This window comes from Hirundo rustica, chromosome 10, assembly GCF_015227805.2.
Source record: "Hirundo rustica isolate bHirRus1 chromosome 10, bHirRus1.pri.v3, whole genome shotgun sequence".
NCBI lineage: Eukaryota > Metazoa > Chordata > Aves > Passeriformes > Hirundinidae > Hirundo > Hirundo rustica.
Window position 1 is genome coordinate 4,216,245 of NC_053459.1, and position 23,130 is coordinate 4,239,374.

The window sequence follows — 23,130 nt, forward strand, 5'->3', positions numbered from 1 at the left end:
GAAACTGGTGGCCAGGCAGCTATCCTAGGGGAGTGGAGGTTCAGATTGCCAGGCCACTTGCCCACTTCTCTTTGCTTTTTAATTTTTGTCACTAGATGTGAAAGCAAGATGCAGTGTTGTGGGGTTTGTGTTTGATTCAGGTCAGCAATGGTTTGTCAGTGCAGTGGGGCACAGGCCTTTCCCATGGGGTTTTGGCACTTCCTGCTCAGGGAGATGTAGGGTGATGGCAAAAAGATGGTTTGGGGATTTTTTTCCCCCCCATTCTGTCTGTAAGAACTATGGCAAGTGACTTTTTACTGGGAAAAATGGTGTGTCAATGGAAGGACAGGCTGAGTGTGGGATCAGCTCCTGGAGAGACCCTTCCCTGTGCAGCGTGGTGGGGAACCTGATGCCGTAGCCCTGTTTGTTGCCTGCCTGCCTAAAATGAGCCCCAGAACCATTTTTAACCATATGGGATAAACAGAGTAGCCACAGCAACAACTTAATCCATGCAGCTTTGCCTTGTCATCCCTCCCATTCTCCAAGATGTGTTGAAAACAGTTGCTTCTCTCCTGGCAGGAGTTGGTGGTTGCCCTCCTTGGTAGCCCACTTGACTTTTTAACTTGCCAAGGAGCCAGAAAAGAGACTGACAGAGCGATGTAATGGATGGGGGGAGAACAAAATGGGAAAGAAGAGTCTTTTCTTTGTGTTATTGGTGTACCTGGAACAATTTGCTGAAAGTTCCACATAGCTACATTCTACCACCTTTTAGGTCCACTGCCTCTGTCCATTTTCCCCATCTGTTTCATAAGGTTTGATTTCAGAGTAGGAATTTCATTAATTACTGAGGGAATTATTCTTTGAAGTATGATGGGCAGAGCCTTTCTCCAGTAAATCAGATTTGGATGTTAGGGGATGGAGAAATACTCAATGTTTTCTAGAGTTTAAAAAAACTAGAAATGGGCTATTTATGGTTTCTCCTTTCCTTTCCAAAACAGAAGAGAGAATGAAACATATCCATTCAAAGCTAGGCTGCAATATTCATCATTTTCATGAGTTGTTTTTTTTTCCCTTTTTGCAGCCAGCTTGTTTAGTCAGCTCAAATCTTGCATGTGCCATTTCATGGGGTACCTGGCCTTTCTCTCCAAACTAAGTCTGTTCAGAGGGTGGTTTTGCAGACTACAAGATGAAGGATTGGCAAATTCAATTTAGTTCAGACTGTGGTCAAAGTAATCAGGGTTTTACAATAGAAGTTCTGCCAGCTTTCCAGATTTTTCTGAAGAGATTAAACTTGGGGGCTTTTGATCAGCACAAAAATGTGTCAGACTCTTAAGTAGAAGGGGCTGGGCTGGGTTGAATTCACCAAAATGACATTTAATGGAATTGCTGTCATCATATGATGTTTAATATTTGGTCTGTGTGTTGTTCCTTATGTAGGAAATACGTGTCATTTAGGAAATTCTTTTACATAAATTATGCTCTATGCTATGAGGAAGTGCCTCAGAAAAAATAGTTTATATTATTAGACTTCAAGTTTACTGAATTGTTTGGGGAGAACTTGATGCTTCTTCAGTGGCATGTACTTCCTCTTCTCCTTGGATGTCAAATGAAATTCGAGAGTCCAAAATATTTGTACATTTTATTATAGGGTCTGCCTGCCTGCTCCACTGTAAGGGAAAACTTAAAATGGAATTTTTTTCTTGTGTGCTAATCTTTGTTGGGTTGCTCTGAGAAGACTTTTCTTTTTAATTTTTTTTTAATGTAATGAAGTAATGATGTTTTGCATCCCTTCCACGCTGTCTGAGGTGTCCCTCTCCCTCTGACACCAGTGAACTCCTAGCAGGGAGATGCTCCACTCCACTGTCATTCTTGAGAACAGACTAGTTAGATAAGATTGCACGGTAATCCCCCCCTTTATTCTTATTAATTAGTGTCCTCTCACTGCTCTTGTCTGGTTTGGTGTTCATTGATGTACCTTGCAAATCTATTACACTGCTGCAAAACCAAAGTGGCTTATTCTATACTAAGTTGAAAATGTGTACTTGATGATTACTCTGCTAGTGATACTGTCCTTGCTGGGCACTTCCTTGGCTTACTGAAATTTATGAATTGCATTAATAAAAGCGCAGAGCTGCTCTCCATCCTTATGTTTAGAATGGAATAGAATAACTCTGGTTATTCTGATTTCTGTGCAGTTTGTAGTTATCTGTGGTTGAAAAGGTGCCATGGAAGTGGCTTCCCCTTGGATGTCCATTGTTTTTGACCAGCCATTGGAGGCCCTGAAATCAGGAGCTGGGCTGGGGCTGCAGGAGGATTTTGGGATGGCAGAGGAAGCAATCTGACTGCGATATCCTTCCCGTGGTTTGGAGAGAGGGTTTCCCACTTGTGCACACGGCAGAATGCTGCTCTCAGTAGCGTTAGCACCCCCAAGAACTTCCATGGGGATGATGCAGAAATGATGCAACTTTTAAGTGCTGTTATTGAGCATTTTAAGTGAGGATTATGTGTATTTTACAAAGTAATGCTGTGGGGGCACTTTGTGCGCCGCAAGGAGCCGTGGGCGCGCTGCCGGTGGGACAGGCAGAGCTCTGGGCACTGGCACTGGCTGCCCCCCTGCCTCTGCCTTGCTCTCCCTGTGCCTGCCCAGACCTTCCTTTCATGAAGGCTTTCCCCTTGTGTGCTGTGAAAGTATTAACAGCTTAAATATGCGAGGAGTCAAGGGATAGTCTGCTGCTGAATCCTATTAAGTGCTGTGCTGGAGGAATCGAGGTGCTGTTGGTCAGCTCAGGGTTTTTCTTCTCTAGCCAGGAAGAAATAGTCAAAATTCCAGAAAGAATCATAGCCAGATGTTTGTCATTGCTTCGGTTTGAGTCTCCTAAATATGGCAAATAAGCTGCCTTATGACTTATTTTTATCTGACCTCAGAAGAGAAAGTTAGTAATTCACTCTTTTAAATTTGCAATTATTATAGGGTTTGAAAAGAAGGTAACTGAAGCTTTGCATTTTGTGTACCGTTTCATTCCACTATGTATTTTTTAGGCCTGTTATTTTGTGTTTGGAAGCTTGACATTTTTGATGCTATGTAGGAATGTGGGATTGGGTGGGGAAAGGTGAAACCACAGCCATTTTATTGACAGACATTTAGAGCGTGTTTTGTCCATTCGAGTGTTTATTGGTTTTGCCATTTTTTTTTTTTTTTTAAGGAAAGATGTGAACTTAAATTGTATGAGCCAAAATTATTATTTTACAGATCTCTTGACCTTAGATGTCATATTATATGTAAAGAAAATTGAGTTGTACTGCGGTAGAGAAAAAACAGTCTGAATATCCCTGTACAAAAAGTTTATTATGTGTACATGTCTTAAAACACAGAAGCCATTTAGGAAAATGGTGATCAAAAGTTAATACAGTCCTTGAAATATTAATGTTTGAATTCATAACAGTTTGTGTGGCTAGGCAGGTGTTCATTTCTGTTTTTATAGTCAAGTGATGTAGGACAGTGAAAATCAGCTGAAATCAGTCTTGTGCCATTCATCCAAAATGGCTGTAGGAAATGCTCTATTCCACAAAACATCCAAAAAAAATAAAAAGTCCACTGGAAACCTTTTAAACCTTTTATGGGTGTGGGTGACATTCAAGGTTGGGCCCACAGATGGGCAATTCTATGAAATATATGGAGCCTGAAAGGGAAGGAAACCCAAAAGCAAACCAAGAATCAACCCACGGGCAGCTGAAGACAGCTGCAGAAGTTCAGTGTGCTAAGGGGCAGATCAGAGAAATTTTTGGTTTGTGCCTACTGGAAAAAGGGACTTGGAGTTGAGCAAGGATGGCGTGTCATGGTGCTCTCAGGGCTCAGAGCAGCGCAGACTTGGGGATGTGCATTTAGCTAAACAGGGTTGCAAAAGCACAGCTGTGTGTCAGCCCTTTCTCCTTGCAACCAAATTCATGTTTGGAAAGGGCAGCGCTGCCTAGTTGGGTAAGAGAGAAACTGTATACAGTGAATATTTGAAAAGCTGTGCTATGGTGGCAGTGCCTCGCATGAGAGATTTACTGTTCGAGGCTGGAGTGCTGCATACGGGAGGAGGGTCAGCCTCTCTCTCTAACAGAGCAGTCATTCATTAATAAAAACAAGAATTAGAAAAGGGAAAAAATTCAAAGCTTTGTAGAGTCTTTATTAGAGTTGTCTGACATATCTTCAACTGAAATAATGAAGGAAAAGTGTTGCTGTGCCCTCAGCCCACTTGTCAGGCAGATAGCTTGAAGCCAGTGGTGTAGGAAACTCCTGATGGCAAGGGGGAAGTCAGAAAAGCTTGGCCTTATCTAATCTGGCTTGTAGGTATTTATTAACCCATCACCATGTTATCGAACCTTTGCTCAAAGTACAGTGGGGGGTGATGTTAGAACAGCTGGTACAATTTCAGTTTTGCACCAAACAAAAGGAGTTTTGGCCTTTTCTGTAAAAATACCCAATTTGTATTCGTCTTCTGTGCAAGGAGTCTGTCATAACTGTCTTCTGGATGTTTTAAACGGTTTCCCTGGAGTGACGGGACAAGGGGGAATGGCTGCACACTGCCAGAGGGCAGGGATAGATGGGTTATTGGGAAGAAATTCTTCCCTGGGAGGGAGGTGAGGCCCTGGCACAGCTGCCCAGAGAAGCTGCACCTGCCCCATTCCTGGAAGTGTCAAAGGCAGTTTGGACAGGGTTGGAGCAACCTGGGATAATGGGAGGTGTCCCTGCCCATGGCAGGAGTTGGAATGAGATGGGCTTTCAAGTCACTTCCAACCTAAACCATTCTGTCATTCCATGAAAGCCCAGGTCAAATCTGGTGAATGTGGGCATGGATGATGATTTTGAGGCAAAAGCATAATTAATAGAGAAAGACTTGCAATTTTAGTGAGGTGGGTTTTGGTGTTTTTTTTTTTTTTTTTTATGAGCAGAGGAAAACAAAGTATTTCCTGTGTTTAAAATGACTTTAAAATATAGAGTTTTATTTATATTCATATACATGCATATGAAATGAGTGTGTGGAGCAGGCAGGCCTGTCCAAGGGAATGGTTTGGAAAGGTTCAGGGGTTCGTGCAAGTAACAAAGTTCAAGGGGGAAAAACTGAGATCAGTCTCTTGACTTCTGATTCCTTCTCTTTATTAGCTTGTGTGAGCAAGGGACGTGCGTAGACTTTCTGTTATGAACCTGAACTTGGGATCAGGTACCCCAAAGCAGCTCCTCTCTGTGACACTGTCACTGTTGTCACCTGCATGTTCAAATATTAACAAGAGGAACTCTGGTGCCAAATCATCCAGCAGTAGCTGCGAAACTCTGTCCAAGGAGGCGACCCACAGTGTTAATTTATGTGACTTCCTTCTTCCCCAAGTAGTCTACAGCAATTTTATTCCAAGTAGTCCAGGTATTTCAGCACAGCACCATTTCTAAAAGCTTAGGACCATTTTTTGTCTCTACACGCTCTCTACCTAAGTATTCACTTTCCAATCTCTTTCATGTAATTCCCTCCCTTTTGGGAATGTTTTCCCATGTCAACCAATTGTTGTTTTCCTACTTTCAGGCATCCAGCAAGTCTAGCCACTCTGGAAAAGCTTGTTTGTTGGGTAGACCTGGTTCATCTGGCAGTGATGTGCTTTGACACTGCCTTAAATGATCCTTTAAAGGATCATAATTTAAAAGCTAGCCCTAATTAAATGAGCCAGAGGCTTCCATTTCTAGAATAATTTGTCTGGCTGTGGATTCTCCTTAAAAAAACCCTGACAAACCCACATCAAAACCAACCACTGAAATCTTAGGATGAAAAAAAACATGGGCAGGGAGTCTTAGAAATTTTTTTTTTCTAAACAAAAAATGCCTAGTATGGAGTGTAATAATGGAATTTAAAATAGCTCCGAGATTTTTATTTGGGTTTGCAGCTTCCATGGTTGAGTAAATAGTATTTCAAGGCTGTGTGGAAATACTGTAACTTAGTAATTCTTCTTTCTGTAACACAATAACTTCTTTTTATTAAAGAAGAACTTTCAAGATGGAAGTGCACTCTATCTCATTTTGTGATAATGAAGCTGCATCCTGTGCTCTGTAAGCTATTAAATGCTCTGCAGACTCTTCTTGGTGTGGTCCTAGTAAAGTAACCTGTAGTAGGGACCTGTTGGTATAGGAGGGTGGATGAAAGAAATGTATTTAAAGTACCGTTTACTTCGCAAAGTTCTAAAAAAAAAAAATTGAAAAATTTGAAGCATAAAGTTACTGTTAAATGTTCAGGTGATCAAAATAAAATAGTATTTAAGCAATTTGGCTGGGCTTATGAAAACAGTGTTCGACAGAGTTGTTACCTGGTGCTTGTTTTTGTGGGGAATCAGGGAATATCTTCATTGGAGTTACTAGTTCCAATCAAAATTGAGAAAACTAATAAAGTACTGAAAAGGAAGGCAGTTGTTTTCTTGCTTTTCCAGTCTGCAGATTGAATACTAGCTATGGAGCTGTAAGGTCATCTTGTTTCAGCCATGAAAGCACAAAGTTAATGACTGATATTCCTTGCCATCTCAGAGGATTTCCTTCTTTCTGTTAAAGGTTCTGATGTCCACCCTGTATTCAGAAATGCAGTTTTGTTTATATGTGGCATTAATGATGATTATTAACAGGGACTTTTGAGGGTGTTTTTTCTGTCTCACGCTTCATTTGGACAGAGATCTAACAGATTACAGAAGGGTTGGAGATAAACAGAGCTATAAGCTCACCAAAATGTTTGCATATTTCTGATTAAGAAAGGAAATAACAAGTCTATGTTTAGTTGCAAATTGTCTGTTTTTTTAGATTTGCCAAAGAATGAAAAATCACTTTTTCATTAGGAAGGCTTGTAAAGTGCCCTGAAGAAGAAAAACCAATAGAAATCCATGTTGAAGTGGCCTTCATTTAAATCAGTTTAGCTTGCCCTGGCCATTCACAGGGTGCTTCAAGTTGGCTCTGTGTTGGCTGCTTGTGGGTGATGATGTCAAATCTAAACTTCTGCCTCTCATGCACATCCACTGTTAGAGGATTTGGTCTCCTGACAGTTTCAGATTTCTGTGACATGAAAATCCAAGGTGTTTGCTGGTGCTTGGGTCCAGTGGCTCTGGCTGCACAGGAGTTTCCATTCCATCCTTAGCTTTATAACTCTTCTTTTTCCACACTCTTCACTTTTCGACTGATTTTCCCTTCCAGCTTATCTGCTGCCAAAAGTGGATCTCTTTTTTGGAAAGTTGGAGCAAGAGCATCATGCCAGTTTTGGAAGATGAGAATACTACTCCTTATGAAAATACTGGGGGTTTTGGTTTTTAAATTAAAATGTGTGAAAGCAGAAAGTTAGGATGTTCTGGAAGACAATTTTGGAGGTAGAGAGGAAGCATTGAGTTTGATAATATTGAGCTATGGTCTACTGAAAATCCTAGGATGTGAGTTTGTTTTTGTCTCTTCCTAAGCTCAGATATTATGGCAGAGGGGGCATCTGCCATGTAGGGTGTGATGTTTGAGAAAACAGCAAATAACACTTGGCTTGATTCTCCCCCTCTGCTCTGCTCTGGTGAGATCCCATCAGAAAGACAAGGATCTGCTGGAGTGAGTCTGGAGGGGGCTGTAGAGATGCTCCAAGGGCTGGAGCCAGGCTGGGAGAGCTGGGAATGTTCACCTGGAGAAGAGAAGGCTCCAGGGAGAGCTCAGAGCCCCTGGCAGTGCCTAAAGGGGCTCCAGGAGAGCTGGAGAGGGACTTGGGACAAGGGATGGAGGGACAGGACAAGCGGGAATGGCTGCACAGTGCCAGAGGGCAGGGTCAGATGGGATACTGGGGAGAAATTCTTCCCTGTGAGGGAGGTCAGGCCCTGGCACAGGGTGCCCAGAGAAGCTGTGGCTGCCCCATCCCTGAACTATTCAAAGCCGGGTTGAACAGGGCTTGGAGCAACCTGGGATAGTGCAAAGTGTCCCTGCCCCTGGCAGTAGTTGCAACGAGATGAATTTTAAGTTCCCTTCCCACCCAACCCATCCTGTGTTTATATGGTTCTATAAAACAAAAATACATGCTGTTATTACTAAAAATATATATATATATTTCTATATTATTCCACTCTCCTAAGCATTCCTAATATTAAATACGTTTATTCTTCTGATAAAGTAAAAAAATACAGATATCTCCTTGGGGCAAGAAACTTCAGCTGGGAGTGGTTGTTCCTGTTTGATGCTGTCTTAGCACTGGGCAGGGTCTGAAGGTGTAGCTTCCCTTGCCACACAGGGCTCCCTGTGCCATTCCTGCCTGTCAGGGTACCCTGTTGGCACTTGCACAGCTCTCAGGGAACTTTTCAAGCTTTATCTCACCAGAGAAATCAATTTGAAATTAATCTCTTCTACTGAACAGTCTTCTCATGATGACTTGTTAAAATTATCTGCAGTACAGTTAGAGCTGTGTCACTCAGGAAAGCTGTTGTAAGCTGCTTATTTAGGGTTTTTTTCCCCTGTTTTTTCTTCTTTCTTTCTTTCTATGTGAAATAATTCAGTAGTATCAGTAGTCATTGTCTTGGCAGAAAATAAAGAGTAATTGAGAAGTTTGGAATGGAAAGTATGTCATGTTGTGAATTTGTAGTGAAAGCAGGACCTTTATGAAATGCATTCATGCAGCTACTTGCCCGGATGTCAAAATTACAGTAATTAAGAAATTACTTCAAATATTTTGCTTTGTGCTGCTTTTATGCAAATTAAACAATGACATGGAGCTGCCCACTATGTTACTTTCATTTCTGCCTACTTCAAAATGTTCAGCTCTTTGGAAAAGGTGGTTATAAATGTAATAAACAACTGACAAATCAAATAGTTCTACGAGGAGTTTTCCCAAAGAATTTGAGGCATAATAATCCAAGACTGCCTTCTGTCTCAAGCTTTTGAACCCCATTTTTATTTAAAAATAAAATTAATACTGCTCCTGCAAAATGTGACACTTATCCTTTGAAGGATGCAAAATGATACTGAGCTTAAACTGGGGGTTTTCTTAGCTTTTTATTGTAAATGATACCCAAAATTACAGCCCAAGCAAAATTATTTTACACTTTTGACGTTTGGATGGCACCTTTATAATTTAATCGATTGCCAAGTGCTTTCAGCTCCAACCATCTAAATTTCTTCATTTCTACTTTCTCTTGAAGGAGCATGGACTCGACAGTGGAAGGAGAGAAGTGCCAGGGATCTGTGCCATACAGCCCCTTTTTTTTTGGGAGAGATGAAGGCAGCTAGATTGTCCTCAGGCACGGAACTTGATGGAGCCAAGAGACGTAGCTCAGTTTAAATGGAAGAAAGCTGTGTGTTAGAATCCAGTTGGGATAATTTTAATGCCTGTAAGGAACCAGCCCTGCACACAGATTCCTTGATCAGCGCAGCACACAGTTTGGCTGTAAAACTTGGCTGATTGTTAGCAGGCATCTATCATGAGTTAATCCAAGTGTATCAGTTCTAACAGAAGGTGGTTGGAAGCAGAATCGATTCTTGTTTCATGAATGTGAAATCAGGGGTCTGGGTCACAGGACATGTCCTGTTCAGAGGTTTTTAAAGGTTTGTGGATCTGTCCATGTAAAGGTGCATGTCCCATCTTCTGCACTTGAGGGTGGTCGGGGTATTGCTGCTTCCCCACAAATATTGCTGGCTGAAAAGTGTTCCCTTCTTGGATCTGTGGGGCCTGGGAAAAGGAGGTGTGCAATAACAGATGAGTGGGTATGGACCTTAGAAAACAAGGGTCTTACCATATTTGAGGATATTTTCTTCTGTTACTATTTGAAGATTTATGCACAAGTCCATAGCAAGAAATGTGTTTCAATTGGAGTTCAAATTGATTTCCAAAATGCATTTCTCCAGGCACGTGTGTCTCCTGTGGCAATGTGTGTAACCCGCATGGGAAATGTGCAGGAGACAGCAAAGAAAGAATGTCATTTACTGGAGATGTGGCTTGCCATGAGCTGTGTCATTCCTTTTTTCATTGTCACCATTTAAAAACCAAAACCCATACACACAGAGTCTTATGCCAGCACAGATTTTGGCTAAAAATTCAACTATATTCTTACCAAGAACATGTCTTTTTAGACATCACAAAACTTGTTCAGAAAAAAAAGCTGAGTACTCATGTTCATGTACTCAGCCTGGCATCTCTGAGAACTGGATCATTTCTCCTGACTTGCAGTTTTATTTGGGGGCTTCAGCATCAGTGGCCTGAGCCAGTGTGATACCAAGAAACTTTTTGAATAACCTGTGTTTGCACCAGATGAATTCACCTGACTGAAGCTGTGGTTGCTCTTACAGGTACCATGGCAGGTGAAAGCCTGAGTGAGAGGTACAAACCCATCTTGTGTCATTCTCTGTCCTGCTCCTGTCCTTTTCTCTGAGGTTACAGGGTTGGATTCAGTCAGCTTTGCTCACGCCGCTGCAGATACAAAGCTATTTCAGATTTGCAGCACTGCAGGGCTGTCAGGCTTTTTCTCTATGAAATTTTGGGGTTTTTCTGAAGTATTATGGAGGCATTTGCACAATTCTAAAAACACAATTTCCATGCTTTTTCTGTAACAGACAATTACTTTTGAATTTTTTTATGCACCTCAGTCATGTGAAACTATTTTTCCAATGTTCACCTTGTTTTTTATCTTTTAAGCCTAGAATAGCATATTCTTGCTCTCAGGTATTTTAATTTGCATTGTTTTAAGTTATTCTAATTCTATCACTAATTTGGCTTTAAAATGAAGAAAGGTAGATTTAGATTAAATGTTGGGAAGAAAATCTTCCCTGTGAGGGTGATGAAGCCCTAGCACAGGTGCTCAGGGAAGCTGTGGCTGCCCTTGGATCCCTGGAGTGTCCAAGGCCAGGCTGGATGGGGCTTGGAGCTCCCTGGGATAGTGGGAGGTGTCCTTGCCCATGGTAGGGAGTGGAACAAGATGAGTTTTAAAGTCCCTTCCTGTAGAAATTGCTTCCTCCTGCTGCTGCTGAGGACTCCAGGACGGTGAGAATGAATGTAGAAGAGAGATCTCTGAAGTTGGGTTTTAGAAGATGAGGTTTATTGTAAGGGATGTGAGGCCTTTCTCTGAGCTGCCAGACTGCAGCTCGTGGCAAGGCCTGGGGAGGTGGGGAAGGGAGAGGAAATTCCCAGAGAGGAAAGTGCTCGGGGAAGGGTGCCAGGCAAAGAGAGCGTCCAGCCCCCTCGGGACCCTTTATCAGGGGTCTCAAGGTGGGCTGGAACAGGACTTGTGCCAATGGGGTTACAGATACCTGATACTTCAGGGGAGGGGTACAGGTGTGGGATGAACCATACATTGGGGGTGAGACAGGACATTCCATCTGACCTCTGGGTCTGGCTGCAGGTGACCTTCAGCTGGTCACAGAACTGTTTTCCCAGACATCCAGTAGCTAGGACATCTCAAACATCAAAACTTACTTTCAATTCTATCTCACTTACAGGTTTCACATTCTCAGAATATAGGCAATCATATTTATAGGGTTTTTTGGCTTCCTCCTCCCCAACACCTTCCTACCCAAACCATCCTGTGGTTCTGTGATAATTTATTATAATACCTAATACTTTCCAAGGAGTTATACTATTCTGAGCGTGTAGAGTCATTACAGAGCTCTGTGCCTGCTTTGATGGGAAAGTCACAGACTCTTCCATCACTGGACTTTTCCAAACAAACAAAAGCCCTCTGGCATCGCTGCTGGCAGTGTGTTCTGCTGGTTAACCCAGCTGTGGAGCTGCTTCATGGCCCAGGGTGGAGCCTGGTGGCCGTGCAGCCTCCCGCTGCGCCCCGCCAGGTGCTGCATTGCTGGGATGGGCTGTGACAGCCTTTTGGATTCTTTCCTGATGCAGAAGGACTGATGTGTGGGTTCAGAAATGCCTTTTTCTCCTGGTGCCTGCTGCAGTCACAGGGTGAGAGATGCTGAGAGCGAGCTGGGCGCTTGAACCAGCAGCCCCAAGTGTCGCAGGTTTGGGTGTGCTGCGGAAGTCTCCTGTTCTCTCCTGTGTGGCTGTAGCTGCTTTCTGCTGATGTTCGTGGCTCTGTCCCTAACTCGGCTCTCAGAAGGGGTCAGGGAGTTCCTAGAGGGAGAGGTTCACTGACGGGATTCCCCAGCAGGCGCGCTGCGAGTGGAGGTCTGGTTGGGCTCCCGCTGGCCGCAGGCGTTTCCAGCCCGGTCCGTGCAAAGGCTGCGTGTGGGCCCGGGGCTCCTGGTGTGAGGAGGAGCGAGGGGTCCGTGTGGAGCAGGGATTTGGCAGCTCCTGCTCCGTGTGCTCCAGCTGAGGCAGGCCGCAGCCCTCAGCTACACAAACAGACGTGTGGGTTTATTGAGGGAGCCGCAAATAGCCCGCAGCTGGCCTCAGCTCTGTGCTGAGCCTGCTGTGAGCGTGAGACTGGGTGTAGGTGACCTCCAGTGGCCCCTTCCAGCTTCAGTTCCTCTGCTCCCGAGAAGGGTTTTTGTATGGAGTTGTGCCTGTATATCAAATATTTGTGTGTTACGGTGACAAGAACAATGGGAAAAATCTTTGTGATGTTTTTCTCCAGTTTATAAAGATGCCGTTTGTTTTCGCTCTCAATTTATTCTTATTAATCTCACTGTAACTTTTTTTTTTTTTATTCCTTCCTCAGTCAAAGTGTTACGGCCAGACGTTATTGACAGAAGTTTACAAGCATCTGAATTTGATTGAATCAGACTACTTTGGAATTGAGTTCCAGAATATCCAGTCATATTGGGTGCGTACAGTTCCCTGACAAATCCGGTACAATAAAAAGGCTCTGCGAACGCAGTTCCTTGAGTGACAAAAAATTCTCAGTCTGCTGCATCTTCCTGTAGCCTCCTGTGGGATTATCTCTTGGATTCTTGTAAATCTGTTTCACTGACTAGAATGACGAGAGCTAAAAAAGCAGAAGGGAGGAATCAGATCCTGCTTCTTGTTAAATCTCAGGAATTGTATAAAGCAGTTAAATAGCTGCTGATGTTCCCACTTGCAGGGACAGAAAGAAAATCCTCCTTTCCTCTGAAAGGAGAAACGTGAACTCAAAGTGTACTCTGCAGAGCACTTATAAAATCAAATTATGCTGTGTAATTTTGGTTGTGTTCATTTATCCTCGGTTAATTCAGTCTTCAATTAATTTTCCTGAAGAGCCATTACAAAAGTCTTTCTAATCAACACAAACCTCAGCAGGCACACAGGCCTGCAAGCTTTTTAAACCATTGATCTAGATCAATGCTGACATCTTTAAGCCTCCTAGTCACTTATCCTGTACCTTGCAAAGAGGACAGTGTGGCTTCTAAATTAGAAAATGTTCCCCATTTCATTTTGTTTCATTTTGGTTTTTTCAACTTTTTTTGATTACTTTTTTTTTTTTTAGTTTTGGGACTAACATGCAGAGAATATGACTGAGAACACAGGGAATGCTAATGGCACTAATCCATGCTGCTCTCTAGCTGAGGAAATACACTAAAGCTTGTTTAGTTTCTGGTTTTTGTGCACGCTGTCCAAACTGTTTCTGCAGCTAATTAGGTTCTTAAAATCCTCAGCTGTCTCACAAACAAAGCAGTAACTATTAAGGACAAACATAATTTTCTTGTAGCAATTTTTTGTTTGGAAGAGTGGGGGAAATAAAAGGTTGAGCTTCCAGAGTATTTTTGCGTTACCTTTAAGAATGCTTCTTTTACTAGAACAGTAATCTTTCTCTTAAAATGTGCTTGTCAAAAGAGAAAAAATGGTGGGAAGTTAATATTGAATAAAAAACTTTAAGTAGGTAGGTAAGAGTGACAGAAATAGCATGGAGGGGAAAAAAACATTGGACCTTTTCATGTTCTGCAGACTTTCTGTAATTCTGCAGCCTGGCTCCTGTCAGACTGTGGGTTTTGGCATGACTCCTGCCCTCTTGGCACTGGGGCTCTGCTTTTGCTGACTTGGCTCTTCTTCTGTCCAGATGAGCTTTAAGCACAGATCAGTGGCTTTTCTATTGATGCATGAGAAATGTCAAATCAAATAGATAAGTACACTTTTTGTAAAGCGAAAGTATTATTGCATCGAGGAAGAAAAGCTGCTCACAAATCCCTGCTGAATTTGAATTGACTTTTGATGTTTTCATTTTATATTAAATAAAAAGGTAAATTTGTAATACTTTTTTCTCTTCAATTTCAGATTTGGCTGGAACCTATGAAACCTGTTATTAAACAAGTACGGAGTAAGTAGTTTGAAAAAAGGAAGTTTTCCTTAATTTGCATCTTCTTTATGTGGCTTGCTTTCACAATTACTACTTGATTTACTGGTTATGCTTCCCTGTAAAATACACACGGCAGGGGTGATGGTGGTTCCTGCTGGGGCATGCTACCCTGACATTTTAATAGGTACTGCGTGGTGAGTGGAATGGAAACTTCCTGTGGGTAGGGTTCTTTCTCTGATAAAAATCTGGGTAGGTTGGGTCAGCTGGTGTTGCATTGAAGTGAAATATAACACTTGCTGCGTTAGCTTTTGGAAGTTGTGCTGTCACGCCGTGGGAAGGAGAAGGAACATTTTGGCTGATTCCCGTGTCAGCTTTTTCCACACGCTCAGGAGCAGCTTCCCTGGAAGGGCAGAGGTGGGGATCTCCCCCCTGGGTGCTGCCTGGGCTGTGAAGTGTGGCTGTGCTGCCTGGCCAGGAGGATCCCGCACTAGTGATGCTGTCTTGTCTTTATACCACCTAAAAAGTTTTAATGTGACAGACTCTATAAAGGCCCAAAATAGTTGAAGAATGCAGGTTGCTGGTTGGTTCTTCAGAGTTGAAAGATTAGATCCAACTTTTTGGTTTTTTTTTTTTGGTTTTTTTTTTCTCTGTAGAGCACAGTTAAGCAATTTGTTTGTTTTGTGGTTCTGATTGTAGAGGCTTTGTGGAGGAACAAGATCAGGAGGGTGTGGTGGATTCCTACTCCTTTCCAAATCTTGATTGAAATATGTTGAAAATGAGTACTGGGAAGTAGCTTTTAGCTCCTCTTCTGTCTAAAATTGATTGCCAGAAAATATGAAATCGTCAATTTTAGCTAATTTTCTAACTTCAAGGTCATGATTTTTTACTTTTGTCAATGTTGTTTTCTAAGCAAAAGAGCCAAATCATCTATAAAAAAAGGCTCCCTTAAGAGAGTACAGAATATTTTTGCTCTATTTTCCCTGCAAAAAAGATGCTGGGAGTGCCTTCTTTTTATGTGCTCCTGGCTAGAAGGAATTATGTCCCAGTCAAAAGATCTGGTGGATCATAGGTCTGCAGTGCTGCTTGTACTCCTTCTGTATCCTCTCCTATGCTGTATAAATCGTGGAAACTTGATTTTAAACCACAGACAGTGTTCCCTGATGATACAAATATTGTTCTAAAATGGTCGAAAAAACATGGGGATTTACTAAGATTTATGGCTGCTTTACAGTCTACCACCCCTCTTGTGTTGCCATGAAACTGAAAGGTTTATTTTGTTTTTTTGTTATTATTAGTCTGTAAGAGATACCGGTCAGTTGTCTGGCAAATGTTCATGTTCTGAAATCAATTTTAAATTGACTCAAATGCCCTCTTTTCTATATATTGGGGGTTTTGTTTGGCTGTTTTTTTTTGTTTGTTTGTTTGTTTTTTCTGTAGAATGTAATGATTTTGAAGTTAAACTTCTAGCTTTTAGTCCAGCAGCAGGGGACCATAGATGTTATGGGCTTTAAGGGGATCTCGCTCAAACTTGTTGGTTGATGTTGCTGGTGGTTGCTCTGTACCTGCAGACAGGCACTTCTGAGTCTTTGACATCTTCTCTAAAAAGAAAAGTTCTTGGTTTACTCCCAGTTAGTTTTGGCTTTGTGACATCCATTGAACTTCATCTCGTGTGGATAAGGTTTGGAGTTTTTAAAATTAATTTCAGACAAATGCAATCAGTTTTACTACTGAACCGCTCCAGGTGGGAAGGAGTTTGGATCTAAATTTTCAGCCTCCTAACAGGCACACAGTATCAGGTTGACATTTGGGTACCTCCTCTGAGGTGCTGCCACCTTTTTAATACTTTTTAATTCACCATTCCTGCCTGGGTAATTTTTCCTCACCTTGTTTTTACTTCTTGCTTTTGCTCAGACTTGGCTGCTTATAATAAATTCTGTGTCTTGGTTAAGACTGGGCAAGTGTTTCTTTTCCTGATTTGAGTGGAACTTATTTATAGAGGAAATGCAAGACTGGCTGAACAAGAAGAGGAGGGTTGTGCTACAGAAGCAAATATGAAGTATTATGTTTTTAATTTTTTATATTTATTGTCATTTGATGTAAATCATGCTTGAAAAACTTCCAAAATTTCTTCCACATTAATATTTCCACTTGACTAGCATCAGTAATGTGCAGGACTATTCTTTACCCTGTGAAGGTATTCCAGAAGCTCAGAGTATTTTCAGAAATTTGATGTAAAGCTTTTTTTTTTACAAAAGTGTTTTTTTTTTTTTTTTGTAAAGTCTTTTAACTGGAATCATTAAAACTATTTCTTTTCCTCACTTGGTCTGTCTCTAGAACTGTAGAACCCTTAGTTCCTGCCAAGTGTGGGTTTTCTGTGTCGTTACAGGGTGTTATTTCCAGCCTCCTTTCATTTCTAGATACTACACTCTAATTAGGATGTGGATTTTAGGTCTTTTTTTTGTTCACCAAAGCTTTGGTAATTCTGGAATTGGAGGCTGGGAGCTGCTCTTGTCACAGCAGTCATACTCTGTGAGTTCTCCCAGCTGCTTGTCAAAAAACAAACTTTGTTTTCCTCTCATTAACAAACGAGAGGATGAGTGAAGGAATGTTTGACCTCTGGGAATCAGGTATTCGAGACAGAAGAAATCAGTGTACTTCGGGTTAAACTGGACTTTGTTAAACTTTAAGAGATCTTGGTGCTTAAAATAAATTAAAGCAGGCTGCCTGTGCTCTAACAAGTTTGATTTATTTTTAATTTGACTAAGTTTACTTTGAAACAGCAGTGGCACAGGGAGTCCTGAGGGCACTGCCTGGCTCTGGTCCAGAGGGTGCCTGTGGACATCAGGTGGATGCTCAGCAGGCTCCTGGAAGCACAGGGCTTTGCCTGCCTCTGGAATACTTGGCCTCATTTGCTTTCAGGCAGGAAAAACAATGGGAAAACAGTGGTGCCCTGTCCTGGCATGGAGAGACACTCTTGTACCCTGTAGTAATACCTTCAGAGATCCAGGTGAAACAGGGGTTGTTGTGCCACAGGCTGAGTTGTGGTGCTGAAACTGTTAATTTAGAGCATCATGGACTGTTCCCAGTAGTGACCAAGGGTTCTCTTTAATTTTGAAAATCAAATTAGTTTTCTGCCTGTTGTTGAGCTGTACAAGAACAGTGTTGAGAATGAGAGACAATAGGTATTACCAGGCATGCTTGGAGCAGGCTGCAAACACATTTTATCTGCATGGGGAGCCAGCCACAGCCTGGCATCAGTCCTGATGGTGGAGGTGGGTGTTGGGAGCCTGTGGGACGTGTGTCCCTTCTGCTGCCCATCTGGGACCTTCTCCCTGGGTCACCTCTGGTCCTCTATGCAGCCAAGTCTCTGCTCTGGGCTGTTCCAGATTTCACGTTGCATGCAACTCTTTTTCCAGCATTCATCCTGCAGACTCACCTTGGCAGTGGTATCCAAGTTCCTCTGGAAAACAGCTGCTTTATCTCACTAGACGTGAACAATCCACACCAGAGCCCGCTGTGGTTAGCTGGGATTTGAAATCTGGCTGGACTTTGTGTTGTTTCTCTGCCTGTTGGCAAACAGAGTGTGCGTGTGTTTATGAAGGACACCAGGGTTTTTTGTGAAATGAACAACTTTTCTTCCAGGACCAAAGACTACAATGCTTCGTCTGGCTGTGAAGTTTTTCCCTCCAGACCCGGGTCAGCTGCAAGAGGAATATACTAGGTAAAGTCTTTTTAGAGCTGTTGGACTTGCTTTATGGACTGAAATAATAGAGCAGGAAGGCAGCACAGCTGCTACCAAGCAAAACTGAGGTGGACGATGAGTGAAAGAGCACTTTTACAGTGAATGGTACAGTTTCAGCAGACATGTGTTGGCAGATGAATGTTACCAGAAAAAATACTTTTCAAAACTGAAAACAGCACAGGTTAGGGGCTTTTCAGCATCATGATGTCAGGGGAGTCAGAGTATACAGAAAATACTAAGGTTTATAAACAGTGTCTGCAAAAAATAAATATAAAATAATCAGTACATATTTTTACAAGTGATTTGAACTTCCAAACACACTTTACTGTTCACAATTTTAACCATGCTCACCATAGGTTATTTTTGCAGGTTGCTAATTGATCTGTGGTCAGTTAAGCACCCCTATCCACCTGTTATCACCGGGGACCTGGTTTGAAATCTGTGCCTCTAACAAGGACATTATCCAGATGTTGGTGTTTAAAGAGCTCATTTAGTGCTCTTCAGTTTCACTACTTTTTATTGGAATTCCTCTTAGACAGGTTCCTTATTATCCTTCAGATGTATTTAAGAACAAACAAGCAAGACAACTGTTGTGATTGTCTCTTGTAAGGAGAAATACTATCTAAATATTTCCTTTGCACCAAGTTTTCTTATATTAACTGCTGTTTCATATGGGAAAATCATTAGGAATACAGCTTTTTAGTGCAGGAACTGTATTTTGCCTGTTTTTTGAGTATTTATGGTCTGCACTTACAGCATCTGGGTAGTTAATGATGCTGTTAATAATATTGTATTCTTTATTGTGAGTATACTGAAGAAAGAGAGCTCATCAAGACATGCAGAAAGCAGGGCATACTTTTTGAGAAGCCTTTAATACATACTTGCAGTACTTAAAAATTAAAAAAAAAAACCCTATAATTCAAAATGTATAACTTTTAGTATCATTTACTTCAGGAATAAAGTTTTAAAATAAATTTGTCTTTAAAAAAATGGCTATCTCTCAGGCTGTAATTCAGTAAATAAAAAGGATCATTCTGTCAGTTTGAAGGTTTATAGTTGTCAGTTGTTTCCTGTTTACTGGTGTCCTTACTGTAGCTTCTTCCAAGTAAAAGGAACAGCATACAAAACTGTTAAACAGGAATGATTCCTCTTTAGCAACTGAGTGGGAAATATTTTAGTTGAGCTAATATAGCAGTATAAGAAAAGTAATTTTAACTTCTTAGTATCTTTGTAGGCTGCTAATATAGTTCTGGAAAATACAACTGCTGAGTAGCTTAGTTGAGTGCTAACAGAAACTGGTTATCAGTTTTCCTAACAAAATTCTGGAATCAGTGATGTTCTTCCATCTTTTTTTCAAATAGATAAGATCACTTGAAGTGTTCTTTAAGTTTCTTTCCAGCTAAAAATGATGGCTGCTGTTATTGCACAGATGAAGCCTGCTTAAAACATGGTTTTCCTTCTGCTTCCTTGCTCCTGTGAGTCTTTTTGTGCAGAGCAATTGCACTGGAGTAGTCACAGGTTATTTTGGTTCGGTTTGACACCCCTTGGCGGCCAGACTGTTGAGTTATTATTCTTTGTAGGGCAGAAGGATCAGGAGATGCTGCTTTCACAACCCCCTGCTCAGCTGTCCTGTTGCCCTCCCGTGTGTCAGGATGGTGTGTGTAACTCCAGCCCTTGTACCTCTCCTCCAGGTACCTGTTTGCTTTGCAAATCAAGAGGGACCTGGCAGAGGAGAGACTGACCTGCAGTGACAACACGGCTGCTCTGCTGGTCTCCCACCTTCTGCAGTGTGAGTATCCCAGCTGCCTGACCCTGCTGATGGTGCCAGTGCTAGCCCTCAGTAAATCACACATAGGAGCTTCTGGTAACTAAAAGAAGCCTCTGCCTCACAGTATTTCCTTCTCCACACACTGTAAATATGTTGGTTTTCAGCCCTGGGATGGTCATCAGGGTTGATGGGGAGGAACAGCTGGTGCTTATGTATGAGGTAAATTTGGCTTCAGGGGAGTAGTACAAAATCAGCCCCTTGCTTTTTCTTTCCCTGGCTCTGCAAGCTTTCTTGCCAGCACTCCACATCATCCAGACAGCTGTTCCCACCTGTCTAGGTGCTCCCTTGGCTTCACTTCTCACTTTCCTGTTCCTGGGAGGAGATGGCTGCACAGGAGCTGGGCTGAAATGCAGCTAAGAGCCCTGCTGGAACAGGTTCTGCAGCGGGGCTGTCAGCAGCTCTCCTCCTCGCTGCGACTGAAAATGGAAATGGGAAGCAATTTATTTGGAAGCACTCCATGCTGCTGCTGGCTCAGTCTGTACATGCTTAAAGACCTAAAATGTGGCCTTTGAGATGAGATTGGAAACCTTGAGTGAGTTCAGACACCAAATTGCTGGAGCTGCAGCTGAAGTGTTCTGGGTCTGCAACCCGACCCCTGCAGACAAGGCCTTTGGTGGCTCTTTGGAAGCAAAAGCTGATCAATGATGTTTCTTCACCTGTGCACTGCTAAGTAGTTATTGGTTGTCTAATTCTGCTAAGCAATAGAATAATGCAGTTATAATAGTATTACTTCTGGTGGTTTTATTGGAAGAACAAATCCATCTTGTGTGTTTGCCATCAGTGAGTGATGCCATTAAAGGCTGCTCGTGGTTTTCCAGCACTGTGGAGCTGATGAGCAAATCTCACCGTCAGGCCTTGCTTAGCCTGATCCTGCTCTTCTGGAAAATGGGCTGTGAGAAAGAACAGGTTTACTTTCAACAGAAATTAATTTACAAAAGCACCTTTCAGTGTTTCTGACTCGTTCTTTCATGTTCTGGCTAGGTTTTAAACAGGATTTGCTGTTTTCTTGTTAAGAACAAGCCCATTCCTTTCTCTGGCAGTAGCTGATGGCAGACACCCTCAGAAAGAGCAAGCATATGGCAACTCTTCCTTTGCTGCATCCATCCCATAATCACTGGGATGCACACACAGCATCACAGTCTGACTCTGCATCTGTGTTTGGTTGCCCTTGCAACCAATTTGTCTAATTTTTGAATTTCCTTATATTTTTGGCATCCTTCCACAGAAATGAGCTTCACAGCTTGGTTTTTGTGAAGTTTTTAGGACAACATATGTACTTTTATCTTTTAAAACCTTTTGGGTTTGAATTTAATATTGCAATGTCATATTTTTTATCAGAAAAAGTAAATGACTTCTTAAAATTTATTTATTCAACTTGTAATTTTTATATGCATTTGCCACATGTTCTGCCTGCCTTATGCTTTTGTATTCCAAGCCAAAGACTTCTGATCCTTTCGTGTTGTATCTGGTGGAAGCTGTTCTGCATTTCACAATAATGCTTTTTTCTTCTGTAAACCTTCCTAAATCCACAGCATTGCATCTGAAAGACATGGATATGTCAAGGGGAGACCAAAATTCCAGATGTAATTTGCCATCTTCCCAAGTAGCCTTGTTTGTTTCTATTTTACATATATATAGTGAAAAATAAATTGAAATATGCTATTTGGTATAAGGTGTCTGTAAGGAAGAAGCCTTCACACCATCTCACAGGTCTTCTACAAATCTCACATCTTGCACCCTTAAGAAATCTAAATTTTCCAGACAATGTTCAAATACTGCTGTAATCCCCAGGAAGTCAGCTCGGGATGAATGTGAGTTTGGTAAAATGAAGCTTTGATACAAAGCATCAAGCACAAATTTGAAGCACTTAAAGGCTCTTGTGGTCTCTCTAATTCCTTACCAAGTATTTTCTGTCATTGTTCCTTTTCCACAGTATTTCTTACTCTAACATTGTTTCATTTTCTGCCGTAGCTGAAATCGGGGATTTCGATGAATCCGAAGATCGAGAACACCTTAAAACAAACCAGTATTTGCCAAACCAGGAAAAACTTGAAGGGAAGATCCTGGAGTTCCACAGGAAGCATGTGTAAGTGAGGATTAAAGTCAAGCACTAAGGTAACCCCTGGGCAGCAGATGGGCTTGCCTGTGGGAGCTTGAACGTTAAGAGTGAGTAAATTAAACACCATTTGCCTTCAGCAAGAAAAGTTTGTTGTAGCAAGAGTTACACAGTCAGGATGGAGTTGTTGGGCAGTAGTTTTCCTCAAGAGATTTTTGCAGTGTGCCTTTAATAAGGTGCCAAAGAGAGCTTACATGTAATAATGGGTTTAAGCAAAATAATTCTTCAGAATTTCCATTCTGCAAAGTTTAAGCTCAGTTTTGCCAGCATATGCGGAGCTCTTGCTTTTGTCTAAATAATTAGAAATCAACTGCATCGTATTCTTTTGCTACACATTAAGCATGAGGGAGATGGAGAAGGATGGAGGGAGTGGGGAAGAAATAACTTCCATCAGAATTTGTGCAATACCTTATCTTAGAGCTGGGTATTTTTGAAATAAGGGAAGATTATTGGTGACAAAGAAACTCTGCCACAAATATAAAATAAGTTCCAACATGGAGTCAGGAAGTGCAGGAACTTATTTTCCTGTAATTTTCAAGACCTCGCATGTTAGGGTTGAGCAATTTGAAGTTCTTTTATAAATTGTGAATGTCCACACAGGCATTTTATTGTGCATGGTTCTGGGTTTTAGATTTCCCTTTGCTCCCTTTGGGTGAACTCGTGGATTGTTGCTGACTGATTTTCTTGTAAGATAGGACAAAGGTTTTTCAGGGCAGCATCTGTGTTTAAAGACATCCTGTAGTGTTGGTAAATTAGTTCCTGAGATTTTCAGTAATTAACTATTTGCTGTTTATGATCAGTCATTTTAACTTGTTCTGAAATTATTGCTAATGATGACATTTCAGCTTTGTTGATTCTTCATAAATCAGGTGGTTACTTTTTTTCTGCTTTTGAACCTTTGAGGTGCACGTGGAAGTGACAAGAAACAAAAGAAATGGTTTGAAGTAATCTAAAATAATTCTGAAGTAAATTAAAATATATGCTAGGATTCTTCACCTTGGGAGAAGGTAGCTGGAGGAGGGAAACAATTAATTTCATTATTTTTCTCTTGTCTGAAGAAAAGTGCCAAAATAACGAGTAATTTCAAAGCAAATTAAAAGGGGGGACATCCTTTTCACAGAACCTGTAGCGACATTGTGATGCTATTGTGGAGTCTGAAGATACAAATGGGCCACGCAGGGTTTTGATGACACCATGCAGGGTAGGCTGATGGCTCTCACATTTGAGGTGAAATGTGGGATTTTTAGATCTGAGTACCCCCAGAGCATGGACAGAACAGCC

General features: G+C 41.7%; 1 protein-coding gene across 6 annotated transcripts in view; it reads left to right on the top strand.

Moving 5' to 3' along the window:
• The window catches only part of FARP2 (FERM, ARH/RhoGEF and pleckstrin domain protein 2), a 73,288-nt gene that overhangs the window by 7,535 nt on the left and 42,623 nt on the right, over positions 1-23,130 (top strand). For all 6 annotated transcript variants that reach the window (XR_009208146.1, XR_005702326.2, XM_040073979.2 and 3 more), the window contains exons 3-7: positions 12,613-12,717; positions 14,142-14,184; positions 17,806-17,884; positions 19,597-19,694; positions 21,705-21,819. Coding sequence is in view for 4 of the 6 variants with exons in the window: in XM_040073979.2 (XP_039929913.1) it covers positions 12,613-12,717; positions 14,142-14,184; positions 17,806-17,884; positions 19,597-19,694; positions 21,705-21,819 (440 nt within the window). In the remaining 2 variants the exon portion in view is untranslated. The remainder of the gene's footprint in view (positions 1-12,612; positions 12,718-14,141; positions 14,185-17,805; positions 17,885-19,596; positions 19,695-21,704; positions 21,820-23,130) is intronic.